This window comes from Girardinichthys multiradiatus, chromosome 22, assembly GCF_021462225.1.
Source record: "Girardinichthys multiradiatus isolate DD_20200921_A chromosome 22, DD_fGirMul_XY1, whole genome shotgun sequence".
In the NCBI taxonomy this organism is placed as follows: domain Eukaryota; kingdom Metazoa; phylum Chordata; class Actinopteri; order Cyprinodontiformes; family Goodeidae; genus Girardinichthys; species Girardinichthys multiradiatus.
The window spans coordinates 34,089,869-34,113,865 of record NC_061814.1 but is presented as its reverse complement, the minus strand read 5'-3'; the positions used below and the strand labels follow the sequence as shown (position 1 = coordinate 34,113,865).

Below are 23,997 nucleotides of genomic sequence, written 5' to 3'. Positions count from 1 at the left end.
AAAGTGCTGTGCACTTGTATATTGCTTGTTGTTTTCTGATGTTTTCCCTCTTTAACTCCTTTGTTACAGGCTTTGCACTCATGCAGTGTAGTGTCAGTTGAGGTACCAAAAAGGCCAAATTCTGTTATCCGGGCTCTACAGGTTGGAAAGCTCATATCTCATGTAATTGTTTTTCACCACAAAACAAATGGCGGTGGCAAAAGCTTAATAAAAATCCAGTTCAAGTCTAATTCTAATACCTAATTTCTGAGTTTAGATGAAGATAAGAATTTAAAAAACACCCTTTCTTTAATTGCATTGAGAATGTCTCTCAGCTGGATATATAATCCATTTTTACAACTTTTCATTTTATGATAGTTATATTTCACAGTTTCAGTCAAAAACAAGCATACATCAGCTGAGAATATAGTTTAAAGTTGCTAAAGATTTGTGACATTAACATGAGAAACACCAAACTCCCCCATCAATGCATAAAGCAATCTCCCACAGGACAAAAGTAGTGGTAATAAATTCTGCAGCTTGAATGTGAGCTCGTTAGGTGAAGATTTATCCAGCCAGGGGGAGGAGGTCAGGAGACTTGTCTCAGGGTAGTAGTTTGGAGCCCTAACAAACCGGCACTCTATGGATGGATTTAAAAACACACCGTATTTTACAGTCTGCTTGCGATTCACCACAGCAGCAAATGACTGCTCAGGAAAACAATTCTTGCAGCAGTAGGATAAATGCTGTAATCTTTACTCCAGTTCTGACCAACATAGTTATTCTTATGTGCACCGGCCATGGATCAGCACAACAGAATAGCCCACTTTGATATTGGCACAGCCTTCAGTGGTATTTTCTCCAATTATTCAGTTTGTTTTATTTATTACTGTATAAAAGGATTGCTGTCAAAATGACTGGCACACCCCTAAAACGGTGACCCTGTTTGCAGTTTGTTTTCTCACACAGTGAGAAAGTTTAAGTGACTTCAATAGTCACTTAAATCCTGTTGACTTAATGAGACCTGCATACATCAGCATTGAAAGTTTAATATTGTGTCCATTAAATATGGCCAACAGGCCAGACATACTGACAATATGCAAAGTATAAATGCATCAAACTTGTAATATAGTGTCCTAAAAAATTGCGCCCAAGCAGTCATTTTCAGACACACTGATACTGTAATACTGATTGTGATTCTATCTGTTGTGGAGATCTAGTCAGTATCCATCTATGGCTAAAAATACTGTAAATCTCTGATTTAATTTGCTGCAACAGTTACCCTCTGATAGCGAAAAAGTTCCTGATCTGCAAGCAGTTTCCACATGTGAGCTGATTTTATCCCTAAATTCGTATATTCACTCTGCAGCTATGCATCGCAGTGGCAACATCTGGTGTAAGTGATCAGTCACTTTTAATTGCTATTTGTGCTGCTAATCACTGGTGTAGTTTGTAGCAGCGGCTTCATAATGGGAACAGTTGTGTTATCTGCTGCCTCTTAAAGTATTCAGTTTGCTCCTTGTAAAGAATGCAGAATGAAAGAACAATCTTAGTCTTATTAGCAGCTTGTAATATAGAAATGTACTAATCACTCCTTGTCTGCAGCGAGGGCTTTCATTTCAGCTTTTATTAAATAACACTCTCATGTTGGGAGTTTATGGACAGCCCGTTGACTTGCTTTTTTCTATTCATTAAAATAATTAGTTTATTTACTGATTTGTCTTATTAACTTTTCTAATCAGAAAACAAAGTATATTCATTGTTCCAGCACTACTCTAACATAGTGAAGGATGATTAAATATCTCCCTGTGGGTGAACACAAGGTTAATCCTGGGTGTAAGAAGAGGCAAGAGGTGTTTCCTACTTTTTACTGTTGGACCAGTAAATTTATTAAAAGATTTAACATCAGAAATGTATGCCTTGATCTAATTCTGAGCTCAGTTTATTTGAAACAAAAAGCAGCAATTATTTATACTGCTACAAATGAAAGCTCATTGGTTGCTACGGTTCGAATAATGTTATCTAAGACAAAGGCAAAACAAAATCCCAGTCAGTAGAAACATGGAAAAGGCTGATCAGCAATTATAAGAAGGGTCAGATTGATGTAATGCCAATAAAAATGTTTCCATTGGTTAGTAGGAGGGACACAAATGGTTTTTGATATGCCTTTTTTTGTAAAATATAAATAACAGATTTTTTTTTTAAATCTGAAATTCGTTTTACATTGTTTTGTTATCTTTTAAGACATACCCATCTCATTTCCAATCATATATATCGACCCAGCTGAGATCCACCCCATGTCCTTTTTGGTTCCTCGATACAGACTGGATTTTTTAATATGCACACATTTACAGAAGACTTTTTTTTAGCAGAAGAATGTCTCAGGTAACATAGTCCAGAAGTAAATGTTAAAACTATGCGTGCTTATGTGTTGTTACAATATTCTAGCAGCTTTATTTAAACCCATTTAAGTCTGCGTTGGAGCAGAAGTACGTAGGGGATAAAATATTGGCTGTTATGAAACAAAATAAAACACAGTGATTTAGAACGCAGTTACACAGTTGTAAACCGTGTAGTATTGATTAAACATGCTGTGAATCTGGAGTTTTTATCTTTAGAGAAAGATATGAAGACGGTTCCTTTCCTTTGTAGCAGAAGGGCTACTTTTTATTATTGAAATACTTACAAAAACATTAAATGTTTATACTACACAAACCCTATATAGAAAGCATGCATTAAGGTATGTTTTTTTTTAAATAAAAAAGCTTTAGTGTTTTAACTAGGAATGTCATCTCCAGAGCAACCAACCAACACTTAAATGAGACCTTATATTTATGTTTTTGTTTTCATAACAGCAATATAACAAAAGATTGCTTTAATCTATATATCTGACAGAACATGCATATAAAATGATTATTATTAATATTACTAATAATAGTTCCTTCTTTATTCTTTATGTATCTTTATCTATGCATTTATTTCTATCCGTCAACCTATTTCTATCTTCCTCTATCTGTTTCTCTCAATCTCTCTTTATCTATAATAAGACTCTGAATTTTAATGTAATTATTATGCAGCCTTGGAGATTGCATGTGTAATTTTACCAGTATGTATAAGGTGATTTAAAATGTTGTCTGGATGTTATATTTCTAACTGCTCATTTTTTGTTTTTCTGTGTCTTTTTTTGTTACAGTTCAGCCCAAAACATTAATATCCCTGTCAAGTTCAGATTGAAAGCAGTACTTTAATTTCACTAACATGTTTTCTCCTAAGTGAAAGTAAAATATACATTTTGAAGCATCCCACCCAGAGTCCAGACTTGAATGAAATAGAGAACTTGTTAAATGAGCTAAAGATTAGGATGATGGCAAGGAGGGTGTCTAACGTCAAAGACTTTGTGCTCTTTGCAAATAATGAATTGTCAAAAATACAGAAACATCCAACAGGCTTGTCAGCAATTATAAGAAATGTTTAATTGACATAATGTTAATAAAGGCTTTTTCCTTTACTTGTGAAAGGTTTGAATAAATGTCGACAGGTCATTTTTTAAAATTAAATATAAAAATGAATTGGATGGAAATGGTGGAATTATAGGAGAAAAATAATCTTCAGATGCCAGAATGTCTTTGTGTTTTTTAATCTGGGTCTCTATCCAAAAATGTACGTTATAATAATAAAGTATTTATTCTGGAGATAGTATGGTAAATGGTAGCAACAATGGAGATGGTGGTAGATGTTTGTCCTGTAACTGGCAGGTTGCTGGTTCAAATCCCCGCTCTCTTTATTGCAGTCGTTGTGTCCTTGGGCAAGACACTTCATCCGCCTTGCCTTCTGATGGTGGTCAGAGAGTTCAGTAGTGTTTTTTCTTTAAATCCTACCGTTTTGTAATTTCTGCAGCTTGCATGATTTTGATTTGCTGGTTTTAATTTGTGGCTTTTCATTCAATGAATGCAGTTTTTCCAAGGAATTCTCTGATTGGATGAAAAAGACCTGCCTGTGATTGACTGGTGGTGCGGTTCATTTACATACACTTTGTCAAGTTGAGAGCACAGAGCAGGCAGAGCCAAAAGACGTACTGAGCGAGGTTGTATGAGATTTTAAACACATATGCCACATATTCTTGTTTGTTAACATAGATATATGAGCCCACAATAGTCTCAATGCAGGCGTCCAGGATGGTGGCACAAATATAACGCCATAGGAGGAGTCTGGCCGCGCACGAGTCATATCTATCTGCATGTCGGCGTCGAACTCCGCCGCGAGTGATACAGAGAGCAGAAAACTGTAGAGGCAAAAACGACGTAGTGTTGTGAAAATAACAAGATAATTTTGTTTGTTTCATAGAAGGACAGTATATAGATCTGTTAAATAAATTTGATATAAATAACTTGATCGTCTGGGGTGGGGGGGCGGAGGTGTTTGTTGAATGGGTGGGGCGCCCCTCCAATATAATGAGAGGGGAAACAGTGCGCTGGGAGTTAGAAAAGTAAAACTGGAAACAAAAAGAACAATAAATTCTGGACAGGCATGAAACTGGTTTCTAAGGGCCCTAGGTGGTGCTCCTGTAATTTCTGTCCGTGTCACCCTATGCTCCATTAAGGTGGGGATAACTCTGGTCACTCCAGCGTCTCTGGGATCCCAAGCTTTAATACTGATGAGTATGTTAAGCAGAGCATAATCACACGAGACAATACTAATCAAATTTGGTGTAAATTCTAAGTTCATACAAAAAGACAATTTCTGTATGAAACATGCACTACTGTTTTTATTTTATTTTTTTAAATACTTAAAAATAACTGACAAGAGCTTTACAAAAAAACAGTAACTTCAATTACATTTTTTGTGGGGTTTTTTATTAGTTTTTATTTTATAAAACAATTAAGAGAAAAACTAGAATTTGGGATTTTGTTTTGTTTGTTTCTTACGTATGTGGCTGTTCTTTACTTTCCATGCCATAACTGTCTGTTTTTCATGACTAGTAGCAACAGGTGGGGGAGGGGCAGCTCTGTGTTACTCTATACTCCTTACAGTGGGAGAAAACTTTACTTTTTCAGGCATCTCAATAAAAGGGCTTATAAACCGTAGAAACAATAAAATGAAAAACATTAGCGTTTTTTAGGCAAAAAAAAAACAGTATACCTTAAGAGCAGAAACTAGCCCATGACTATTACCACTGTTAGTGATGCTTGTATTTATTTTTATTTTTTGGTAAAACATCCTTAATAAATCTTTACCCACATTTTATTAACCACAAACCTCCCCTTCCTCCAGTCACACACAGAACATGTTTGTGCACCCTGCCCTCACCAAATCTGATCCTGAGTGGAGGGAAAAAGGTTTGAGAAACATCCAGTAATGACACAAGATGGTGCTACATGTTTTGAGTAGCTTCGTATTTGCATTAATGAAAGCTACAGTGAAGTGGCCTTTTTGTTTGGTTCCTCTGAGGCTAGTTTTCCGATACCCACAGCAGATGGTATGTGTTTTCCATGGATGAATCACTGAGACACAGTGTAAAACACCAGTCTTGGCTTGGAGAATCCACTTGTGTCAGTGAGCTATATATTCATCAGCAATCTTTTTTTAACTGAGTTTATTTTCATTTCTACAGACTCTAGAGGAGCCCCCCTACCTAACAGTAGGGACGGACGTGAGCGCCAAGTACAGAGGGGCTTTCTGTGAAGCCAAGATTAAGACCGCCAAGAGGCTTGTCAAGGCCAAGGTAAGTTGTGATTCAGAATGCCCATGTGGCAAAATTAAAAACTAATTGTCTGCCTCTGCTGCTGTTGGCCTGGGAGCTTGTGTCTTTGTTCAGAGCAGGTACAGTCTAGATAAAACAGCTCACCTTTAATATACATCTAAAGCCTTTTGGGAGTTGGACACGTTTAAAGCCCCCCTCTAAAGAGCGGGTTGTTGAGCTGATTAGAATGTGCTTATGTTTGATATTAGAGTCTGCCACACTGATACTCTATGATTAGATGCACATTTTAATTACTTTGCTGACTGCTATGCTGGAAAAGGTCCAGCTGTGTTGCTTGCTGGAGCTCCAGCACCTAGTGTATGTTGTTTGTACTGCTCATATACAGCTGAGAGAATAATCAGGAGCCCAGCTGTGATCAGTGCACATTCTCGTCCAGCCCACTCAGTACCCCCACTCATTCTCAAGTTTCCCTCTTATCCTTAGCTTCTACACTTTGTGGCGGGCACAGAACAGCTGCCACTTGGCGATCCCCTCCTTCGATTTTACATCTCGCCTATGAAGGCATTTCATGATACAAGTAGTACTGTATCTCGTTTCCCAGTGGGGCAGGAGCATCTGGATAATACAACAGAGGCCCATCGTCTATTAGGCCAGACTGTGTGGGAGGAACAGAGATTGGATGCTGACTCTTTTGAGACAGTGCACTATGGTTCCTCCTGTAGAGACAAAGGAGCGGCGATGTCCAACTTCTCTGCCAAACCGACTTAAATCATCAATGACTGTTTCGGTCTCATTCACAGAATCAAACACAGTAATGTAGCAGACTCAGGATTTTCTTAGTGTAGATAATGTTGGCTAAGAAGAAATGAGCAATACAGCCTCAGCTAGTAAATTCATTACCATATTAATTGGCTCAGTGTCAGGTTAGTTTTGGGAAAGCTGCAATGAGAGCATGAGCTTTGTTACACATATGTTGAAATATGACTATTATACAGTGGTTGGTTTTGTTTGAATATTCTGCAGTAATGGAGTCTTCTTTATCTTATGTACTTTGCTTCATTACTTTTTGTCTGCCTGAGCAGCTGAGTAAGAAAATGCAGTGTAACTGTTTGTTATGAGACAAAATAAAAAGATGTGAATGAGTCTCGCTCTGTATAATGAGGTCTGTGCTACATGACTTGTAAAAGGTCAATTAACTCTAATATCAATGTCTGTGAAGAGTCAACAGATTTTGTATGAGTGAGTACAAGTGTGTGTGTGTGTGTGTGTGTGTGTGTGTGTGTGTGTGTGTGTGTGTGTGTAACGACACGGCTTTCCTCTCACTCATTCCTGCAGCTTCACAGTGTTTTAAACAGTGAGTTCAATAGTGAAGTAAAAATGCTGGACTTTGTCCCGCTCATCGGACGCTCAGCGTCTCTGGGGGTCTATGGGGCAGTGGGCTGGCCTCGGCTGGCCCGGACGCTCAGCATCTGCATGATGATTGGATGATCTGTCTGAGGCTGAATCCCTTTTTGATTGACAACAAAATGAGCGAATCAGCGAGCTTGAAATTGAGCTTCCCCTCCTTGAAAGACCAGCATCCGCCACTGAGATATATATATATATATATATATACATATATAATACCTTTTGCCATCACCAAAGCCATGTTTTATTAGATATGATTGGTATTATTTTATCAGTGGCTGCACAGCTCACTCTGCAGCAGCCAATATCATGGTTAAGTTCATCAGAGTGGTCAGGTGTTATTGATGTTGTCCAGCTGTGGCTTTGGGCATCAGTCCTCCTTCTCTTCACCTTTAGAGTGAATAGCATCCCACAGCTCCCTGTTAAGAAAGGGATTCTTTTATTTTCACCAGGCTAGAATGTCATTTTCTAAGTAACTGTGGAAGTACTGCCTCAGTAAGCTTATTTTTCCATCCCCTGACAACATATTTCTTTCATCCTTTGCCTTGATTCTGCCTTCACAGTGATATTTCGATTGCTTTTTTCCACCGCTGGTATATTTGAAGCTGACTCCATGTCGTTGCCTGAAGCTGTTACCTGCAGGAGTTCTTTCGAATAGGGGCTATTTGTGTGTGTCATTGATTCTAAATTGAGTTGGATTTTATAAAAGCGAATTTAATTAGATCCTCAAATAAATGTTATCATTTTGTGTGCACATTTTCCCAAAAATGACTTTAAACGGTTCTCAGAAAACAGATAGATATAGGCATGTACAGGCGAGCAAAAATGCAATTCTTAGTAGCTCCTGTGTTTCTGGCTGCTGTGAAACTCTTCACACATCCAAGGCTTATAAAATAGGTGGTACTAAATACTGTACCTTGTTATAGCATTCATACCCCTTACTCTTTTTAACATTTTTTGACGATGCAGTCACAATATTCAATGGATTTTATCTGATAGACCAGCATCATCGTGAAGTGGAAGAGCTTACAAGTTTTCTAATTTTCCATCATGCTTTTCTTCAGCAGCGTCAGGGAAGATGTTCGAAGTTGAATTAAACGATCAGTGGAGCTCAATTTAGTGCAATCCTAGAAGAAAACCTTTTAGAGACTATAAAAGACTTGAGACTGGGGCAGAGCTTAAGCATCCAGCAGGACAATGATCCTAAACAAACAGCCAGAGCTTCAATTTAATGGTTTAGATCAAAGATCATTTATGGCTCTGGTCTTAGTCCATTACATAAAATCCCTGCAAAACACATTGAAGTCAGTTTTGCCTGCCTTTTCTTTACTGACACAGAGTAAGTCCACATTGGCATCCAGTGACTGGCTCTCAGTGATCATGGTTTTACTCACTGAGGCTTATTTAGGGGAGGATACAGACTCGTGGAAGGTGGTAGGGCTGCGTTTAGGAGGGGAGTTGTACTGGTCGGTTGATGTAGCCTTGAAATTCCCTTCAAAATATCTACAGCTTATTCACAGATGTCTTTGTAAAATAACCCGGTCAGGTCTTTAGGTAATTATTCTCATTACTAATTCTCTTTTGCCTCCCGCCTCCCCCAGGTGACCTTTAAACCAGATCTGTCTACAGCTGAGGTTCACGATGAAAACATCAAAGGACCTCTGAAGGTACGGCTTGAAATATGAACAAGACCGATGCATTATCTTATTCTCCTTCTATAGTGTGCCTTTTCCAATCTTTATTATTAAATCCCCTTTGCCTAAAGTACAAATTAAATATTTTCATTTTCCTGCTCCTAACCACCCTCTCCCCTTCCGCAGCAAATAAAGACAAACCATGAAAGCATTAGACAGTAAAAATTAGCATTTTAATTTGATCTCAGGCACTTTAGTTTCTATTGGTGCAGTGTGATGGTCTCACTACTTACTGATAACATGTCATTAGTTTTTTATTATCAGATAATAATTATGATTTGCAGCATGTTAATAACAGCTGTGCATCCATCACACAGGTGGGTGCTGTTGTTGAAGTGAAGAATCCGGACGGCGTTTACCAGGAGGCCACAATAAATAAGCTGACTGATGCCAGTATTTATACAGTCGGTAAGTCGAAGAGGAAGTTGCTTAACTTCCACCTTTTTCAGGGAGATGCTAATCTGCGTCAACCAACTAGAAAACTAAATATTGGTTATTTTTGAGTTACAGACAGAAAACACTCAAATTATAAGGTCATTAGTTTCAGAGCTATTTCTTTTTTTAAATATACCCTTTAAATCAGGGTTTTAAATTGAACCTGTGTTTTTGAAACCGGTCATAATTTAAGGGGATTCAGATGTTAAAGCAGTTAATTAGTTTTTATTGTTTTATTATAAAATGAAATAAGGTATTAAAGGTACCAAACTGTGCTTAAAAGAATTTAGTCTTGAATTTTCCAGCCCTAATTTAAAATGTCTAAACTTTATACATTGCAGCTGATCTAAAATAGATTCATATGCCAAAAATCAGTTCAATAGCCTTTTAAAACATTGCTATAAATTCATACAGATGTTGAGAAACAGAGAAGACAGGTTAGAAATTAGAATATCGGTTCATTTAAAATAGCTAGTTTATTGCAGTGATTTAATTCAAAAAGTGAAACTCGTATGTTAAATAGACTCCATAAACAGAGTGATGTATTTCAAGCGTTTATTCTGGTAATTTTTATGATTATGGCTTAGAGCTAACGAATAACCCAAAATTCAAGTAAAAGTATTTTATTACTGAAATGTGTATCAGGAGAAAGACTGGTGCTGACTTGAGTTGTCCAGCAAAGGCAGGATAATGCACAAGATATCACCGCTAAACAAGCTGGCTGTAAAGAGTGCTGTATCCAAGCACATCAATGGCAAGTTTAGTGGAAGGAGAAAGTCCAATAGAAATAGTGGCACAAGCGACAGTGATAAATGGCTGCGAGTGCAAAGTCCCAGACTCTGGAGGAACCGTCAGTGGCTGTGTGCTGGACAGCTGTCAAGTCAGCCATGTTTCCCATGGTTTTGTAAGGCATACCATGGCTATGAACTGACATTTCTGTATTAAAAATATTTTTTTTATTGGTGTCATGTCATAATCTAATTTTCTGAGAAACTGAATTATGTGTTTTCATTAGTTGTAGGCCACAATCGTCACAAATAGCAGACACAAAAGCTTAAAATATATTCCTCTTCAGTACACATCTTCATTTTTGATTGTTAATTTATTACTTTTGTAGAATAGTGTTTGATTAGGTGAAAGTTGTTGGATCAGGACAGTGGATTATAATAGTGGACTATCGGTTTAATAAACGTTCACATAAATAACCAGTGTTTGTGTTTATTTTGTGTAAGAGTGATTATCTGTCAAAATAAGGTTAGTATCCCCACCATTCGGTAAAGTGGTTGATAACACAGTGGCATTTAACGTGGTTTTGGTTAATAATTATCAGTTATTAATGATAATTAATTAATTGTAATTATTAAGTGCTGTGAGCCTAATAATCACGTCACCAGAATGTATCTCTGGTCTCTATTTGTAAGGAATGATTTTTGGTTAGAATGTATTACTTCTGACTTATGGTTTTTAATTATCATTTTTGATAAATATTTATAATCAATAATCGGAAATCCCTACAGTGTAATGAATCTATATATCACATAAAAACTTTCCCTTTTTGAATTTGAATACTAAACATCTGAATAAATCTGTATAATAAAATCATTCAGATCTTTTTTGCTCGTCGTCTTGTTTACTGTAAAAAGACCCAATGTGGTTGTATCCCATCTCTCCTTTTGCCCTGAAGCCCAATGAAAAAGTGTTGATCCTGCCTTTGTTGAGAGGATACTGTGGGTGAAAGCCAAGTAGAGAGGTTTTATAGTTAAAGTAAATGAACAATAACAGTGCTATATTGTTTTCTTTATTTCTCTACATTTGGCATAACGTTTCAGTTCTGGTCCCAGTTAAAAAAGGTGAAAGGAATCTGTCAGCCTCAAATGTTCCCAAAGTTCAATATGCTTCTATTAAACCCGAAAATCTCTAAACTGCAAGTTTCCTCGGGTTTAGTCTGCTCCTTTATTGAAAATCTATACCTGTGAGTACACAGCTGCAGTGTGTGTCTACTGCTGCTTTGATCAGAAGTTGTTCTGCTTCGTTTTGTCACTGGAAAGCACCCAGAGGGATTCCACCGCGTTGAAAACATCCTCGCCCAGATTAATCATTTTCATTCACTGATTCTCACTAGCTGCTGCAAATGTTTCCTCCCCGTGACGTCACCAGTGTGTGTGAGGAAGGGGTAAATCTCTCCAGCAACTGAAGGCTGAGTGTTTCGTTATGCAGACATCTTGATGATGGGATGAGAATATATTTGTGTCCATCAGTGTTTCTCTCCCGTCCTACATGCGGCTGCCTAATGGTTTTGTCTCGTCTTTGCAGTTTTTGATGACGGTGACGAGAAGACCCTGAGGCGTTCTTCTCTCTGCCTGAAAGGAGCACGTCACTTTGCAGAAAGCGAGGCAAGTAGTGAGCTGGTCTTCAGTTTAATAGCTGCCTGATCTTCTTGGTTTATCGGAAATGAAAGCTTAACAAATGGAAGCCATGAATGTTCTCTTTTACACATTAAAGAGAACAAGATTTTAAGATTAATCTTTCGTCTATTGCGGAATAAATCCTAATGAAATCCTATGAAAAGATTTGATGTCATGTCAGTGTACACCTTTTATGGATTGTAATTGGTTGAAGATGCAGCTGAGGCTCTTTGTTGTGGTTTCTTTCATCTGCAGACACTCGACAGACTCCCCCTCACCAACCCTGAGCACTTCGGCACACCGGTCATTGGCAAGAAGGGCAACCGTGGCCGGCGATCAAATCCTATGTAAATATTGTCCTCCACCTCTGGCTGATTTCTGACTGCTTCAGTGCCTTTGTGAAGGCAAAGAAAAATTATACATGTTTTTCAATTTTCCTTTTTGCAAATTAGAATCTGAAAAGTGAACCGTGCCTTTTATGTCTACCAGATGTGTTCATTTAAAGAGTGAAATTCTTGCCTAGTCTTCTTTGGAAAGTAGCTCTAGTTCAGTCAGACTAGAGCATCCTGCCACAGATTCTAACTGGATTTAGGTCTCAACTTTGACTCGGCCATTCTAACGCATGCATATGCTTCAATCTAAATTATTCCATTGTAGCTCTGGTTGCATGTTTAGGCTTGTTGTCCTGCTGAAAGGTGAACCTTTGCCCCACACTCAGGTCTTTTACAGACAATCTTCCAGGATCGTCCTGCATTTAGCTCCGTCTATCTTCCAAACAACTCCTAACCAGCCTCCCTGTCCTTGCTGAACAAAAGCATCCCAGCAGCATGATGCTGCCACTACCATTTTTCATAATAGAGATGACGTGTTCAGGGTGATGTGCATTGTTGTTTATCTGCCAAACATTGTGTTTAAATAAAATGATGGGTTCATCTGACCCGAGCACCATCTTCCACATGGCTTTTGGCAAAGTTTAAATGGGACTGTGTATGGCTTCCCCCCCCAACAGTTGCTTTTTTCTTGCCACTTCTCCTTAAATGTCAGATTAGTCGAAAGCATGACGAATAGTCGCACATCTGATATAGACCTAGTATGTCAGATGTACGTGATGCTAGCCCCATGCGCCTCCTGCACTGACAGGCATACCTGCTCTACCTTTGTTGACAGCATTTGAAATGAAAGATTTTTTTTCATCTTAATCACTTCATACAAGGTTTCTGAGGCCTGACAGTGAGAGGAGGTCCAGGTCACCTCCTCCAGCTCCTTCATCATGAAGCCTCATGTGTGTTTGCGTGCATGTTTTCATGGTTCAGCTGAAGGTTATCTTTTTTCTTTCCTTTAACTCAGATGTTCCAGTTGTTTTTTTGTTTTTTTATTACTATAAAAATCCCTTGATGTTTGTGTGCTTTTGGGAAATAGAACGCTTTTCATCTGGGAATAGGGACTGCTCAGGGTTTGTTTGGGTATAATTGTGTCTCTTCTCTTATAAAGAGGACACTTGGCTACATAATCTTATTCTCCTTTATAATTGCACCCACAGAAAAGTCAATATTTGCCTAAACACTGATACACTATTGATTGAGAGTAGCCCCAGATGCACATTAGCACCTTGGGTCTGTTCCCTCTGTACACCAGTGAAGTTTTCTTTCATGAGTTAGACTGTATAGGCCGATATGATTGGAAACTAATACAGTAACAGCAACAATGGCTGTGGCGTATAACCCAAAGAGAGCTGAAGTATTCATTTAATTCACAGTTAATGTTGAACTCTGTTTCCTAAATAAATGACAGTCTCTCTTTCATTAAGTCGTTACAGTGCTTTGTTTATGACTTTGAGTCACAGCTTGTTGTTATTGTTGTTGTAGCAGCAGCAGCCTGACTGATTTACTGCGCTCTCGTCGTGCCAGACGCCGTGTTTATATGTACACAGAGCTGGCCTAGTGAGGCATAAAAAGAGGACAGAGGATCTGTTTGCCTGCTGGTGCTGCTTGCATGATCACTCAGAGACATGTCTGTCTGTGTGTCTGCTGGCTGCAGGACAGAGAATCAGGAAGACTATAAGAGCGTGAGCCTCAGAGCATCAACACACTGATCGTAATGAGTGGGCTCATCAGTAGTTTCACTCTGCTGCTCAGTGATAAGAGAACAAAATATGGAGAGCTGGTGTGTTGTACTTGAGACTGTTTATGTTTTATTGCTAAATAAAGAGATGGTTGGTTTGGGGGAAATTAGCTTCCTCCCTTTTATTGAAAAAGACTGGCACAAGTTACTCATTTTTGCTTTTTTATTGATATTTTCTATGCCATTCACTTTGAATTTGATTTTGCAGAACAAACATGGTATGCAACAGCTGTGGTACCCCTTGAACTTTTTTTAGAGCCACAAACTTACAACCTATTTTGGTGTGGTTTTATGTGATAGAGCAACACAAAGTAGGGCATTATTGTGAAGTGAAAGAAAAATCATGCATGGTTTTCAACGTTTTTCACATATGGAAATCTGAAATGTGCGGTGTGTCTTTGAAAGCAGCCTCTTTTGCTCTGATAACCTTGAATAAAATCCAGTGCCATCAACTGCCTTCAGCAGTCACCTTACTAGCGAATAAAGTCCACCTGAGAGTCATTTCATCTCAGCACTACTACAGCTGTTTGTTGGAGAACATTAGTGAGCAAACAGCATCATGGAGACCAAGGAACACAGCAGACAGATCAGGGAGAAGTTTAAAGCTTAGGTTAAAAAGTATGGAAGTAAAATAGTCTCATTAGAATCAGACATTTTTTAGACATTGAATTTATAACACTGAATCTTTATCCTGTGCAATTATGTATGTGAATTTTTTTTTGTACTTAAGATTTGCCAGCAAAAATTCACCCACAGAAATTTGCCTGCAGAAATTCACAAAAAAAAAAATTCACATACATAATTGCACAGGATAAAGATTCAGTGTTATAAATTCAATGTCTTAAAATGTCTGATTCTAATGAGACTATTTTACTTCCATAAAAAAGCCATATCCCAAGCTTTGAACATCACTGGGCGCTGGCCATCATCCAAAAATCAGATACAGGTACAATGGGGTGGTTTACACATGTTAGAATGGCCTAGTCGAAGTCTAGACCTAAATTTAACCGACAATCTTTGGCGAGACTAGAAAATTGATGATCAGAGATGCTCTTCTTCTAATCTAACTGATCTTGAGCTATTTTGCAACAAATATTGGGCAAAAAATTCAGTCTCTAGATGTGCAAAACTGGTAGAGACGTTCCTCAAAACACTTGCAACTGCAATTAAAGGTGGTTCCACGAAGTATTGACTCAGAGGGACCAAGTCCACGTCAAACTTCTCCGACTTTAATTTGTGAAAACTATGCATCATCTACCTTCCTCTTCACATATGATGTATGTCTCATAAAATCCAAATATGATACATTAATGTTTGTGGTTGCTATGTGACAAAATATGAAAATACCCAAGCAGTGAAAAAATGTGATGAGCATCTTCAGTGGAATTCGGATCGTGTTTTGAGACTGTAACTAGTTCCCCTCACACCTTGGCCGATGTTTAACAGATAAGGACAGCTGCGGTCAGGTTTTAGTTCAGGAGTGTTCCAGCTCAAGTTTGACCATATTTTCCTTTTTAATTCTTGTAAAATTAGTTCTGATAACTAGAAGTGAAGTGTTTATATGCATCCTCCCGCTCACTCCATCTTCCTGCCATAATGTCTTTGAGGCAAATTACCCTTTCCTCCCACAGTCAAGAGGAGGAGTTGTCCTCCTCCTCCAGTGAAGAAGAGGAGAGCGACCAGCGGCAGAATGAAGATCTGTTTGGCAAAGTGGTCTGTGTGGAGGGAGCTGCCGCTGGCGATAAAAAGAAGACCACATGGTATCCTGCTCTGGTGAGTTCATGCTTTTCTCTCCCAGCTGCTCTGTGCCGCATTGTAGCGAGGAACCATAGACCACTCCTGCTGATCTAACATCATAGCCACAGCATTGTGCCATTTCATCAAAATGCCTGCTTGCGTAACATCGACACTCAGCAGGTTTATGTGATTGCTTTAGAGTTCCGCCACCTTGAATTACCGTAACATGCATGTTTGTGCACTTAAAGAGCTATTTCCTTTCAGTGTGGGAAATGTTTTGCTACTGTTTTCTTTTTTTGGGGGGGGGGGGATTAGATGTTATCTGAGCAGCAGTGCAGCACAATCAGGTCACTTGTTTGTAATTCATGTCTCAGATCCATTTATAAACTCTGTCTGCGTTAGCACACACTGATATGGTGACTCCTCTTTCTTGTTTGTATAAGTGCTACCAGTAGAAGTGGGAGAACAGCAGAGGGTGGGGAAAGCTGTCCTTTTAGCTGTGCTCAGCAGAGCCCCACCTCCTGGATTTGTTGTTCTTGGCTTGTTGGCTGAGCTCCATGCTGCCTCCTTGTGACTGAATAGAGAAAAACATGACACAGTAGCTCATCATTGTTTTCACTGTTATCTTGTAGCATCGGGATGCAGCTAGATGTGTCCTGCAACAGATGATTCATGGCTGCAACAAAAGTTTTTTTTTCCTGACTCTTGTAGTAAAAGGAGGAAAGGTCATGTGTGCATATGAGCCAAGTGTTTACCTTCACAGTGCAACATGAGAGTTGCTGTGTTTAGGTCAAAATATTCACTATGCCAACATGTTTGTGCTAGAGTCCAGGAGGAAGTGGGCAGAGAGCAAGCGGAAATCATATTACCAGGACCGCCTCCTCTCATCATTTTGCATCTCAGCTCCTTCCAGCAGTAACACATGCTGCTATAAGCTGCTTATTACTCCTACCACACTTATCATCTTCCCCTCCTTGAATATTTTTACATTCATAGGGGACATAGTTTTGCTAGATGGCATTGAGAAATGACTTAAACTCTAAATACCTCAGCTTCCTTTCCTTTTTCTCTGTTTCTTTGCATCACAAGGTCATCTCCCCAGACTGCCATGAAGACATGACGGTGAAGAAGGACAACGTCTTCGTACGCTCTTTCAAGGATGGAAAATTGTGAGTCTTTAACAACAAACATTTTTTTGCACATGTGCTGTTTGTGACTCTTTGTGCTGTTCCTTTCTGATCGCTTTTATTAACATTTAAAGTAGCTTAGCTAATTTATATAGTCAGAAAGTATTCACACCCCTTGAACTTGTTCACATTTTTCACATTAGCAACAAATTTAAATGTGTAACTGTTTTTTTACATGACAGATTAACACAAGGTAGTGCATAATTGTGAACTGGAAGGAAAATTTTACCTGATTTTTGACTATTTTTTGTACATCCGTCTTTTGTTGCGGTTACAGTTCAAGCTCAGTCAGATTGGCTGGAGAGCGTCTGTGAACGGCCATTCTTACTTTGACCAGCTTCTCTGTGCCTGTAGAAAATTCATCCCCCACAGCATGATCCCGCCACTACCATGTTTTATCGTGGAAATGGTGTGTTCAGGGTGATGTGGAGTGTGATAACTAGGATCAACTGGAATGTTTGTACTTGACATGGAATCTGTATGACTCGATTGAGTTGACTTTGTAAAGTGCCTTGAGAGCAAGAGTGATTCTTCAAAACAGCTCAAGCTCAGTCAGATTTGATGGAGAGCCTCTGTGAACATCAGCCAAGGGGTGGAAAGGATTTAATTTAGGGGTGTCCGAGTGAAAGGTGCTGAATACAAATGGAAGCTTTTCAGATTTTTTATTCATAAAACCTTTTAAAAACCATGCATTTCTTTCACTCCACAATGATGTTCTGGTTTATCACATCATTTCTCAATAAAACTTATTGAAGTTGTAAAATGAATGCTGAAAAATGTGGCAGGCCTTTAGCTCAGTCCTGATTATTTTGGACCCTCCTAACATGTTTTCTTATAGCATTGCCTTGTATTTAGCTTCATCCATCTTTCTGTCAACTCTGTCCACCCTCCTAGTTTCTCTCTGCTAAATAAAATGATTCCCACAGCATGGTGCTACCACTACCATGTTTTGTACTAGAGATGGTGTGTTCAGGATGATGGAGTAATTCCTAGGCAGTCTAGAAGTATAGAATTTAATGATTTTGATAAGAATCAATTTCCAGGTCTGGATAAATATTGAAAAAGTGAAAACTGAGTTTAGGAAAAACATTGTGTCTTCAGACTCTAATCAGTAAAAGTTGTAATCCTTCCAGCGCTGTACTGTGTTTGTCCCTTTTTGTAATGTTCTATTTATCTGAAGGCTGTGAGTTACTGCTGAGGTAACAGATTGCAGCTTCCCTGCAGCCTACATTCAGCCTGGAACCACACAGTCACATGTTGTCTGTAGTAAAGAGAGAAAGAAGTTGCGTCATGTGTTTGCACTCAGCCAAAGGTTTATTGTTGCAGTCTGTGTTATGTGGCTACAGACAAACGCCTACATTCAACCACTGTCTGTCATCTTTTCCAAACGTAACTTGTCCGCCTGTTTAAATTTGACGGTTAACAGGACAACCATGATGCGCTCTTTAATAAATGTAATGCAGGAATCATCAGATTAATCTACATCTGCAGCACAGGAAGTCTTATCACTTGTATTGTGGCTAGTAATTTGGTGAAGGTGATGAGAGTGATAAGATAGGGAGAGATAAATGAGAAAAGAACTGGAAGTGAGATGCTTCTCCAAGCAAACCAGCCCATCATAATTAAACATGTTGTATCATCTTTCCTCACTGATTTCACTTGTTTAAGTCATCACGGTGTATTTGGAGAGGCTGTCAGTGTAAAAAAGAAGGATAAATCTATATCTCCGCTAATGAGATTTTCAGTTGTATGGCCCTGCGGGCCTTCAGCTAAAATTTTGCATGGATCAAATCCTTGCATCATTGTTACTTATCCATGATAAAATGCATGCCTCTTTGTGATTTACATATGATTTACAACTTTACTTCCATTTTCTCTGCTTTGAATATGTATTTAAAATTCAACTGTAAACATTCAACACAGTTATCTCACTTAAACTGATATTGTATAGATCAAGTAGCATGGATGAAAGACTGTTTGCACAGATCCTGATGGTGCCTGTGGGATGATTGCCGCTGACTTGTGCATTGATTTTTCATCTCGGAGGTTGACATTTGTGGTTCAGGGCTAAATGTCTTTTCAGTAGCAGTTTGTCTTGGCATGTGGCACCACATACTTTGTAAAACAGGTTTGTAACGATAGAACAGGGTACAGGTCGGACCTGGCCAAGAGTCCATCCCGGATTGGAGCTTGTGGATCCACTTTTAATGTGTCGATGTCAGCGTTGTATAACCACTCAAGTCCTCCAGCAAGTAGCAATTCACTAAAAACGCCATACAAAGATTGAACTCCCTCCAGAAGTTTGGCAAGACTGAACAGAGACTGTTGTCAAGAATTATGTGATAAAGGTGTTAATTTATGTAGCGTTTCTGGGCATCCTTGTTAACTGTGAATATCTCCAAACATCCCAACCTGCACCTGTTTTACATACTTGTGGTTACCTTTACCGAAAGATTCACGTCTAAATACAGGCTGTAATACTTGGTTATTACTCAGTACAACATTATAACTGGCTATTAATCAAATAGGCTTTTTAGTTGGATGAATTTCCGCTGTACAGTGCCTTGCAAAAGTACTCACACACCTTTAACTTATTCACAGGTCAGGTTGGAACAACAACCTTTAATGCATTTTATTAGCCTATTATTCATCCACCCATCAACTGTCTATATGCCAACCATTTGAATTGGGGGTATGCCAGGAAGAAGCCTTTTCTGTCCTACCATTATACATGTAAACATGTGAAGTTTGCCGAACTGGTTTAATCGGAACAGCTTTAGTCAGAGGAAACTAAGACTGATGTTTTCTGCACTGTTAAGCACGGTGGAGGATATGTGACGCTGTGGGCCTGTTTCCCTTCTAAAAGTCCTGGAAACCTTGTTGAAGTGCATGGCATTAGGAACTCTTTGAGAAACTGGGACATTTAGAGTAAAAATCAGGTGGTCTCTGCCAGAAAACTGAAATTGAGTCATTAATGGGGCTTTCTGAAGGATGATGTTCTCAAACGTCTGACCAAAGACCACAGAAATGATTCACCAGACACAAAATCAACCATAGACAACCATCTTCTAGAAAATCTGTGGGGATGAGCTAAAAACAAGGGAGCATAATAAAGTGATATTATGCAGACATTGATCCCTCTCTGTGTGATTCAGCCTTCTGTGTACATTATAAGCAGTTTATATAATAAACCGACAGACAGTGGTGCATAATTATGAAGTGGAAGGAAAATGTTATAAATAAATTCTGAAAAATGGGGCATTAATTTGTATTCAGCCCCCATCTGAGTAGAGGTGGGCATATATCTTGTAGTTTATTACCGTGAAAAACTTCATATAATGATAATTTTTTTAAACGACGTAGCTAAATTCCACTTAATGTTTGAAAAGCCCGAAAGCCTTACTGTATTGTCAGTTATTTTTCTCTGCTGCTTGTTCCAATAAGGGCATCAATAAATATTAATAAAATTGAAAAGCTTTCAGGCTCCACTGATCCATCTATCTGCCAAATCGGCAGCACTTTGCCCAGATGCTGACAGATGTGGGAAAACAAGGCTGTGAAAGCAGTCTGACTGCTTAAGTACTGAGGTTTTCCTCCTACATTTTATAATATGTTTTTAATGCACATTCTAATTGTTACCATGTTTTGCAGCTACATGGTGCTCCGGAAGGACGTCAACGAGATGAACAGCGAGATTCCTCCAAAATCCGACGCAGGGCTTAAACCAGGTAACGCTCCAAGGAAGGGATCTGACTGAACTGGTGCATAGCATGTTCCTAGTTCCAGACATCTAGTGGACTGCCTCCGTATGTTGGCACACTTCGCAGGGAAAAAAACACTCAGAGTGGGTTGCAGCGAGGCAGGTTGAAAAAAAAAAAAAAAAAAAGAGTAGTTTTGTTTTTGTTTAGAGAAAAGGCAGCGATTGAAAGCTCCTGTCGCTGTCGAATCTATTTTTATGTGAAGTCCTCACCAAGGTTTTATGCAGTGGCTGCGCCACTCTTACTATCTTTCGTAATTACAGCTAGGAAACGGCTTTTCATTATCTCAGCCAACCTATTCACAGGTGGTTGACTCACAACTGTGATATTTTCGAATATACAAAGCCTGAAATGAGCATCTGCCAAAGTAGTGAGGCCCACCTGTGACACGTTTGCTCTTGCTGCTCCGAGCCGCTGCAGACCCCATTAGATTTTTAACTTTTGATTTAAAATTGGTCTTTTAGATTAAAGTCTCTAGTTTTAAAGCTGCTGTGTGTTTGAGTAATTTCTCTTTTTGTGTTCCTGACAGCATTGGATGCAGCGCTGGAGTTCCAGCAGAAACAGGTTATACCCAGCTCCTGGAAGACAGAAGTAAAAGAGGAGAGCTCCAGCAGCGAGGAGGATGAGGAGGATGAGGAAGACGAGCAGGAAGAAGACGCCAGCGGGGAAGAGGAGGAGGTTAGAGGCGGCACTGTGAGCCATCTCCCATCCTCTAAGCAAAAATGATCCTAATCTGCTCTCTTGTTTCCTGCCTGCAGGAGGAGGTGGAGCCATTCCCAGAGGAGAGGGAGAACTTTCTGCAGCAGCTCTACAAGTTCATGGAAGATAGAGGTGTGTGCAGGACGGAGGAAAGCGATGTTTACAGGGTTTCTTTAAATATTTTTCAGCAGGTTTCTAAGTGTAGCCGTGCCACCCTTAACCTGTTGAATGTTTCTCATCTGTAGGAACCCCCATCAACAAGCGACCTGTTCTTGGCTACAGGAACCTGAACCTCTTCAAGCTCTACAGGCTGGTTCACAAGCTAGGTGGCTTTGACAACGTGAGTGTACCTTTAACTGTAACTTATCATATAACAGTTGAGCCATGTTGGTTATGTTTGTCTCGGACTGATTGAATCTGTGGCCGTCTTTTTTTCCATCCTTGAACAGATTGAAAGCGGCTCTGTTTGGAAGCAGGTCTACCAGGATCTGGGCATCCCGGTGCTCAACTCAGCTGCTGGCTACAATGTCAAATGTGCTTACCGCAAGTATGTACAGATGCTGCCGTCATCTGGCCGAAAACGATTAAAATGCAGATTTTGTTTGTGCTCCTGTGGCACCCGCCACCCTTACTGGCAACCCTGGTACAGATATGTACAAAGCCTTAGAAAATGTTCAGCGGAAAATCCCACATTAAGAAAAAATTGGTTGTAATAAAATCGCTGATGAGACACTCATTGGTACACCTAACAGCTCCTATGAAATAAATGTGACTGAAGTGTTTTTTTTAAATGTCGACTTTACTTTTATTAAGGTAATCAGAAACCTTTGATTAGTGATCCACAACTTCCTATTTCCCTTGGGCTTAAGTCTAACATGACTGTCTTAACAAATGGGAGAGGTGAGAGAGCATGTAGTTTATCTCAGCCAAATGCATGAAAATGGCTACAAGGAAAAGGCTGCTGATCAAAATATACCCACATTTATGGTCAGAGGAGCAATTAAGGTCACGGTTTAAACAATTGGAACTGCAGCAAACAAGGCTAGACAAGGACATAACTTTATCTGACCACCATGCACACTAAGCGGGATTGTATGGGGGGTAAAAACATAATCAAGGCTCACTGTTAGGTCGCCAGTTTTATAAAACAACCATGCCATCTGGTTATTCTGGTTATGTTAGAAAACATCTCTTTCTGTGTCTGTAGAGTTTGATCAACTCTACCGTGTTCTTGGGTCAGAAAGAAAATCCTCCTGGTGGTATGATGTGAAACTAAAGATCAGTATATAAAAAGCACCTCAAGGCCACTGGACAGAAAGTTGGAGGATCTGTGATGCTGTGGGCCTGCTTCTTGTCTAAAAGTTTAAGTGGTAGAAAACATTTGGTCCAACCCAACAAAGAAATGGTTCTCCAGACTCTAACCTTACTACATGGCCGTCTGAGCCTTTAGACCCAAATGCTATAAAACCTGAGGGTGAATAGACGGGAGCTCCAGAGAGGACCCTGGACTGAGGATGATCTAGAGAGATCGTGCAAAGAGGAATGGTCAAAGAGCCTTCTTCAACCTTGACTTTTGACCCACTGAATAAAATGTACTTAAGTTAATGGTTGGCTTTTTCTAACATTCCCATTGAGAGATTCTGCTGCTGCAATGCAAGATTAATTAAAGGCTTTTTACACATTCTTACCAGTAAGTCTGTCTGGTTGATGCATGTATGAGGAATGTTTCATTTTGCAGGTATCTCTATGGATTTGAGGAATACTGCACCTCCACTGCCATCACATTCAAGATGGACCTGCCTTTGAAGCAGGGTCCTAAGAAGGAGGGGAAGTCTGAAGACGAGGCGGGAAGAACAGCTCCCACATCCACCATCTCAGAAGACCAGAAAACCCAGATGGAAGAGGTTTGCACTCCATCATCTGTTCACTGCGAGGTACCTTTTCATCAGAACACTTTGATTAAAATGTTTATATTGATAAAAGGTTGGATTCTAAATAAAACCCTCCACCACACACAGGAAGAAAAAATTGACTTAACCGAAATCAAATCGGAGTGCGAACCATCCAAAACGGAGGGAAAGGACAGCAGAAAGGACGACGACAACGAAGAAGAAGAAGGAGGTGCTTCGAAGGCGGATGCAGATGAAGGCTCATCCACGTCTCGCCTCGGAGGTGATAACATGACAATGGAGCTGGAAGACGGGCAGGAGAGCCAGGATAACTCCGGGTAAGTGTCCTGAGGAGGATTCTCCTTACTCCACAGAGTCTTAAAACAAAAACAATCTCACCCAAAGAAAGTTTTTTTGTGGAAGCTAAAAATCAATTAGCAAATAAGGAGCAGTGATCCTTGTGACCTTAACGACACTAATACCCACAATCCTCCTCTACCTGTCTAACCAAAGACAGTGCAGAGCTCTCTTCTCTCTCCTCTAAGCTCTTGCCCACTGCCCTCTGTGCTATTATTACTTTTGGTGGCTTGGTCAGGATCAGCTGGCAGAGGCCTCTTAGAGCGCCTGACTGCTACTTTCCACCTGGCCTATCACGCTGTGCTCTCTGTGTCTCTCTGTCTCTTTGTGTGAGATTGCTTAACCGTGGCAAAGCCTCACCCACTCAGTGCACACAACATGGCTGTGCACACCTCCAGATCTCTTTCTGTCTCACTGCCTCTCCTCCCCTGCCCTTTTTCAGCTCTTTTGGCTTTCGTTCCTCAGCTCCTGTTAAATGTTCCATGTGTATGAATGTCATCAATGAGACATTAACCCTTTCAGCGCTTCAGATGCAGTAACCTGTAGCAAAATGAGAACTTTCTAGGTGGATGTTGGCTTGGCTTTGGTTGTGTAGGTGCTTCGCCTGCTGTTCTCCAGTTGTTTAACC

General features: G+C 39.6%; 1 protein-coding gene across 4 annotated transcripts in view; it reads left to right on the top strand.

The window, feature by feature from the left end:
- The window catches only part of arid4b (AT-rich interaction domain 4B), a 48,051-nt gene that overhangs the window by 8,525 nt on the left and 15,529 nt on the right, over nt 1-23,997 (top strand). For all 4 annotated transcript variants that reach the window (XM_047352426.1, XM_047352425.1, XM_047352424.1 and 1 more), the window contains exons 3-16: nt 5,591-5,701; nt 8,689-8,754; nt 9,099-9,189; nt 11,530-11,609; nt 11,877-11,968; nt 15,374-15,515; nt 16,569-16,648; nt 20,318-20,394; nt 20,954-21,102; nt 21,183-21,255; nt 21,369-21,463; nt 21,573-21,670; nt 22,862-23,057; nt 23,142-23,350. In XM_047352426.1, coding sequence (XP_047208382.1) covers nt 5,591-5,701; nt 8,689-8,754; nt 9,099-9,189; nt 11,530-11,609; nt 11,877-11,968; nt 15,374-15,515; nt 16,569-16,648; nt 20,318-20,394; nt 20,954-21,102; nt 21,183-21,255; nt 21,369-21,463; nt 21,573-21,670; nt 22,862-23,057; nt 23,142-23,350 — 1,559 coding nt within the window. The remainder of the gene's footprint in view (nt 1-5,590; nt 5,702-8,688; nt 8,755-9,098; nt 9,190-11,529; nt 11,610-11,876; nt 11,969-15,373; nt 15,516-16,568; nt 16,649-20,317; nt 20,395-20,953; nt 21,103-21,182; nt 21,256-21,368; nt 21,464-21,572; nt 21,671-22,861; nt 23,058-23,141; nt 23,351-23,997) is intronic.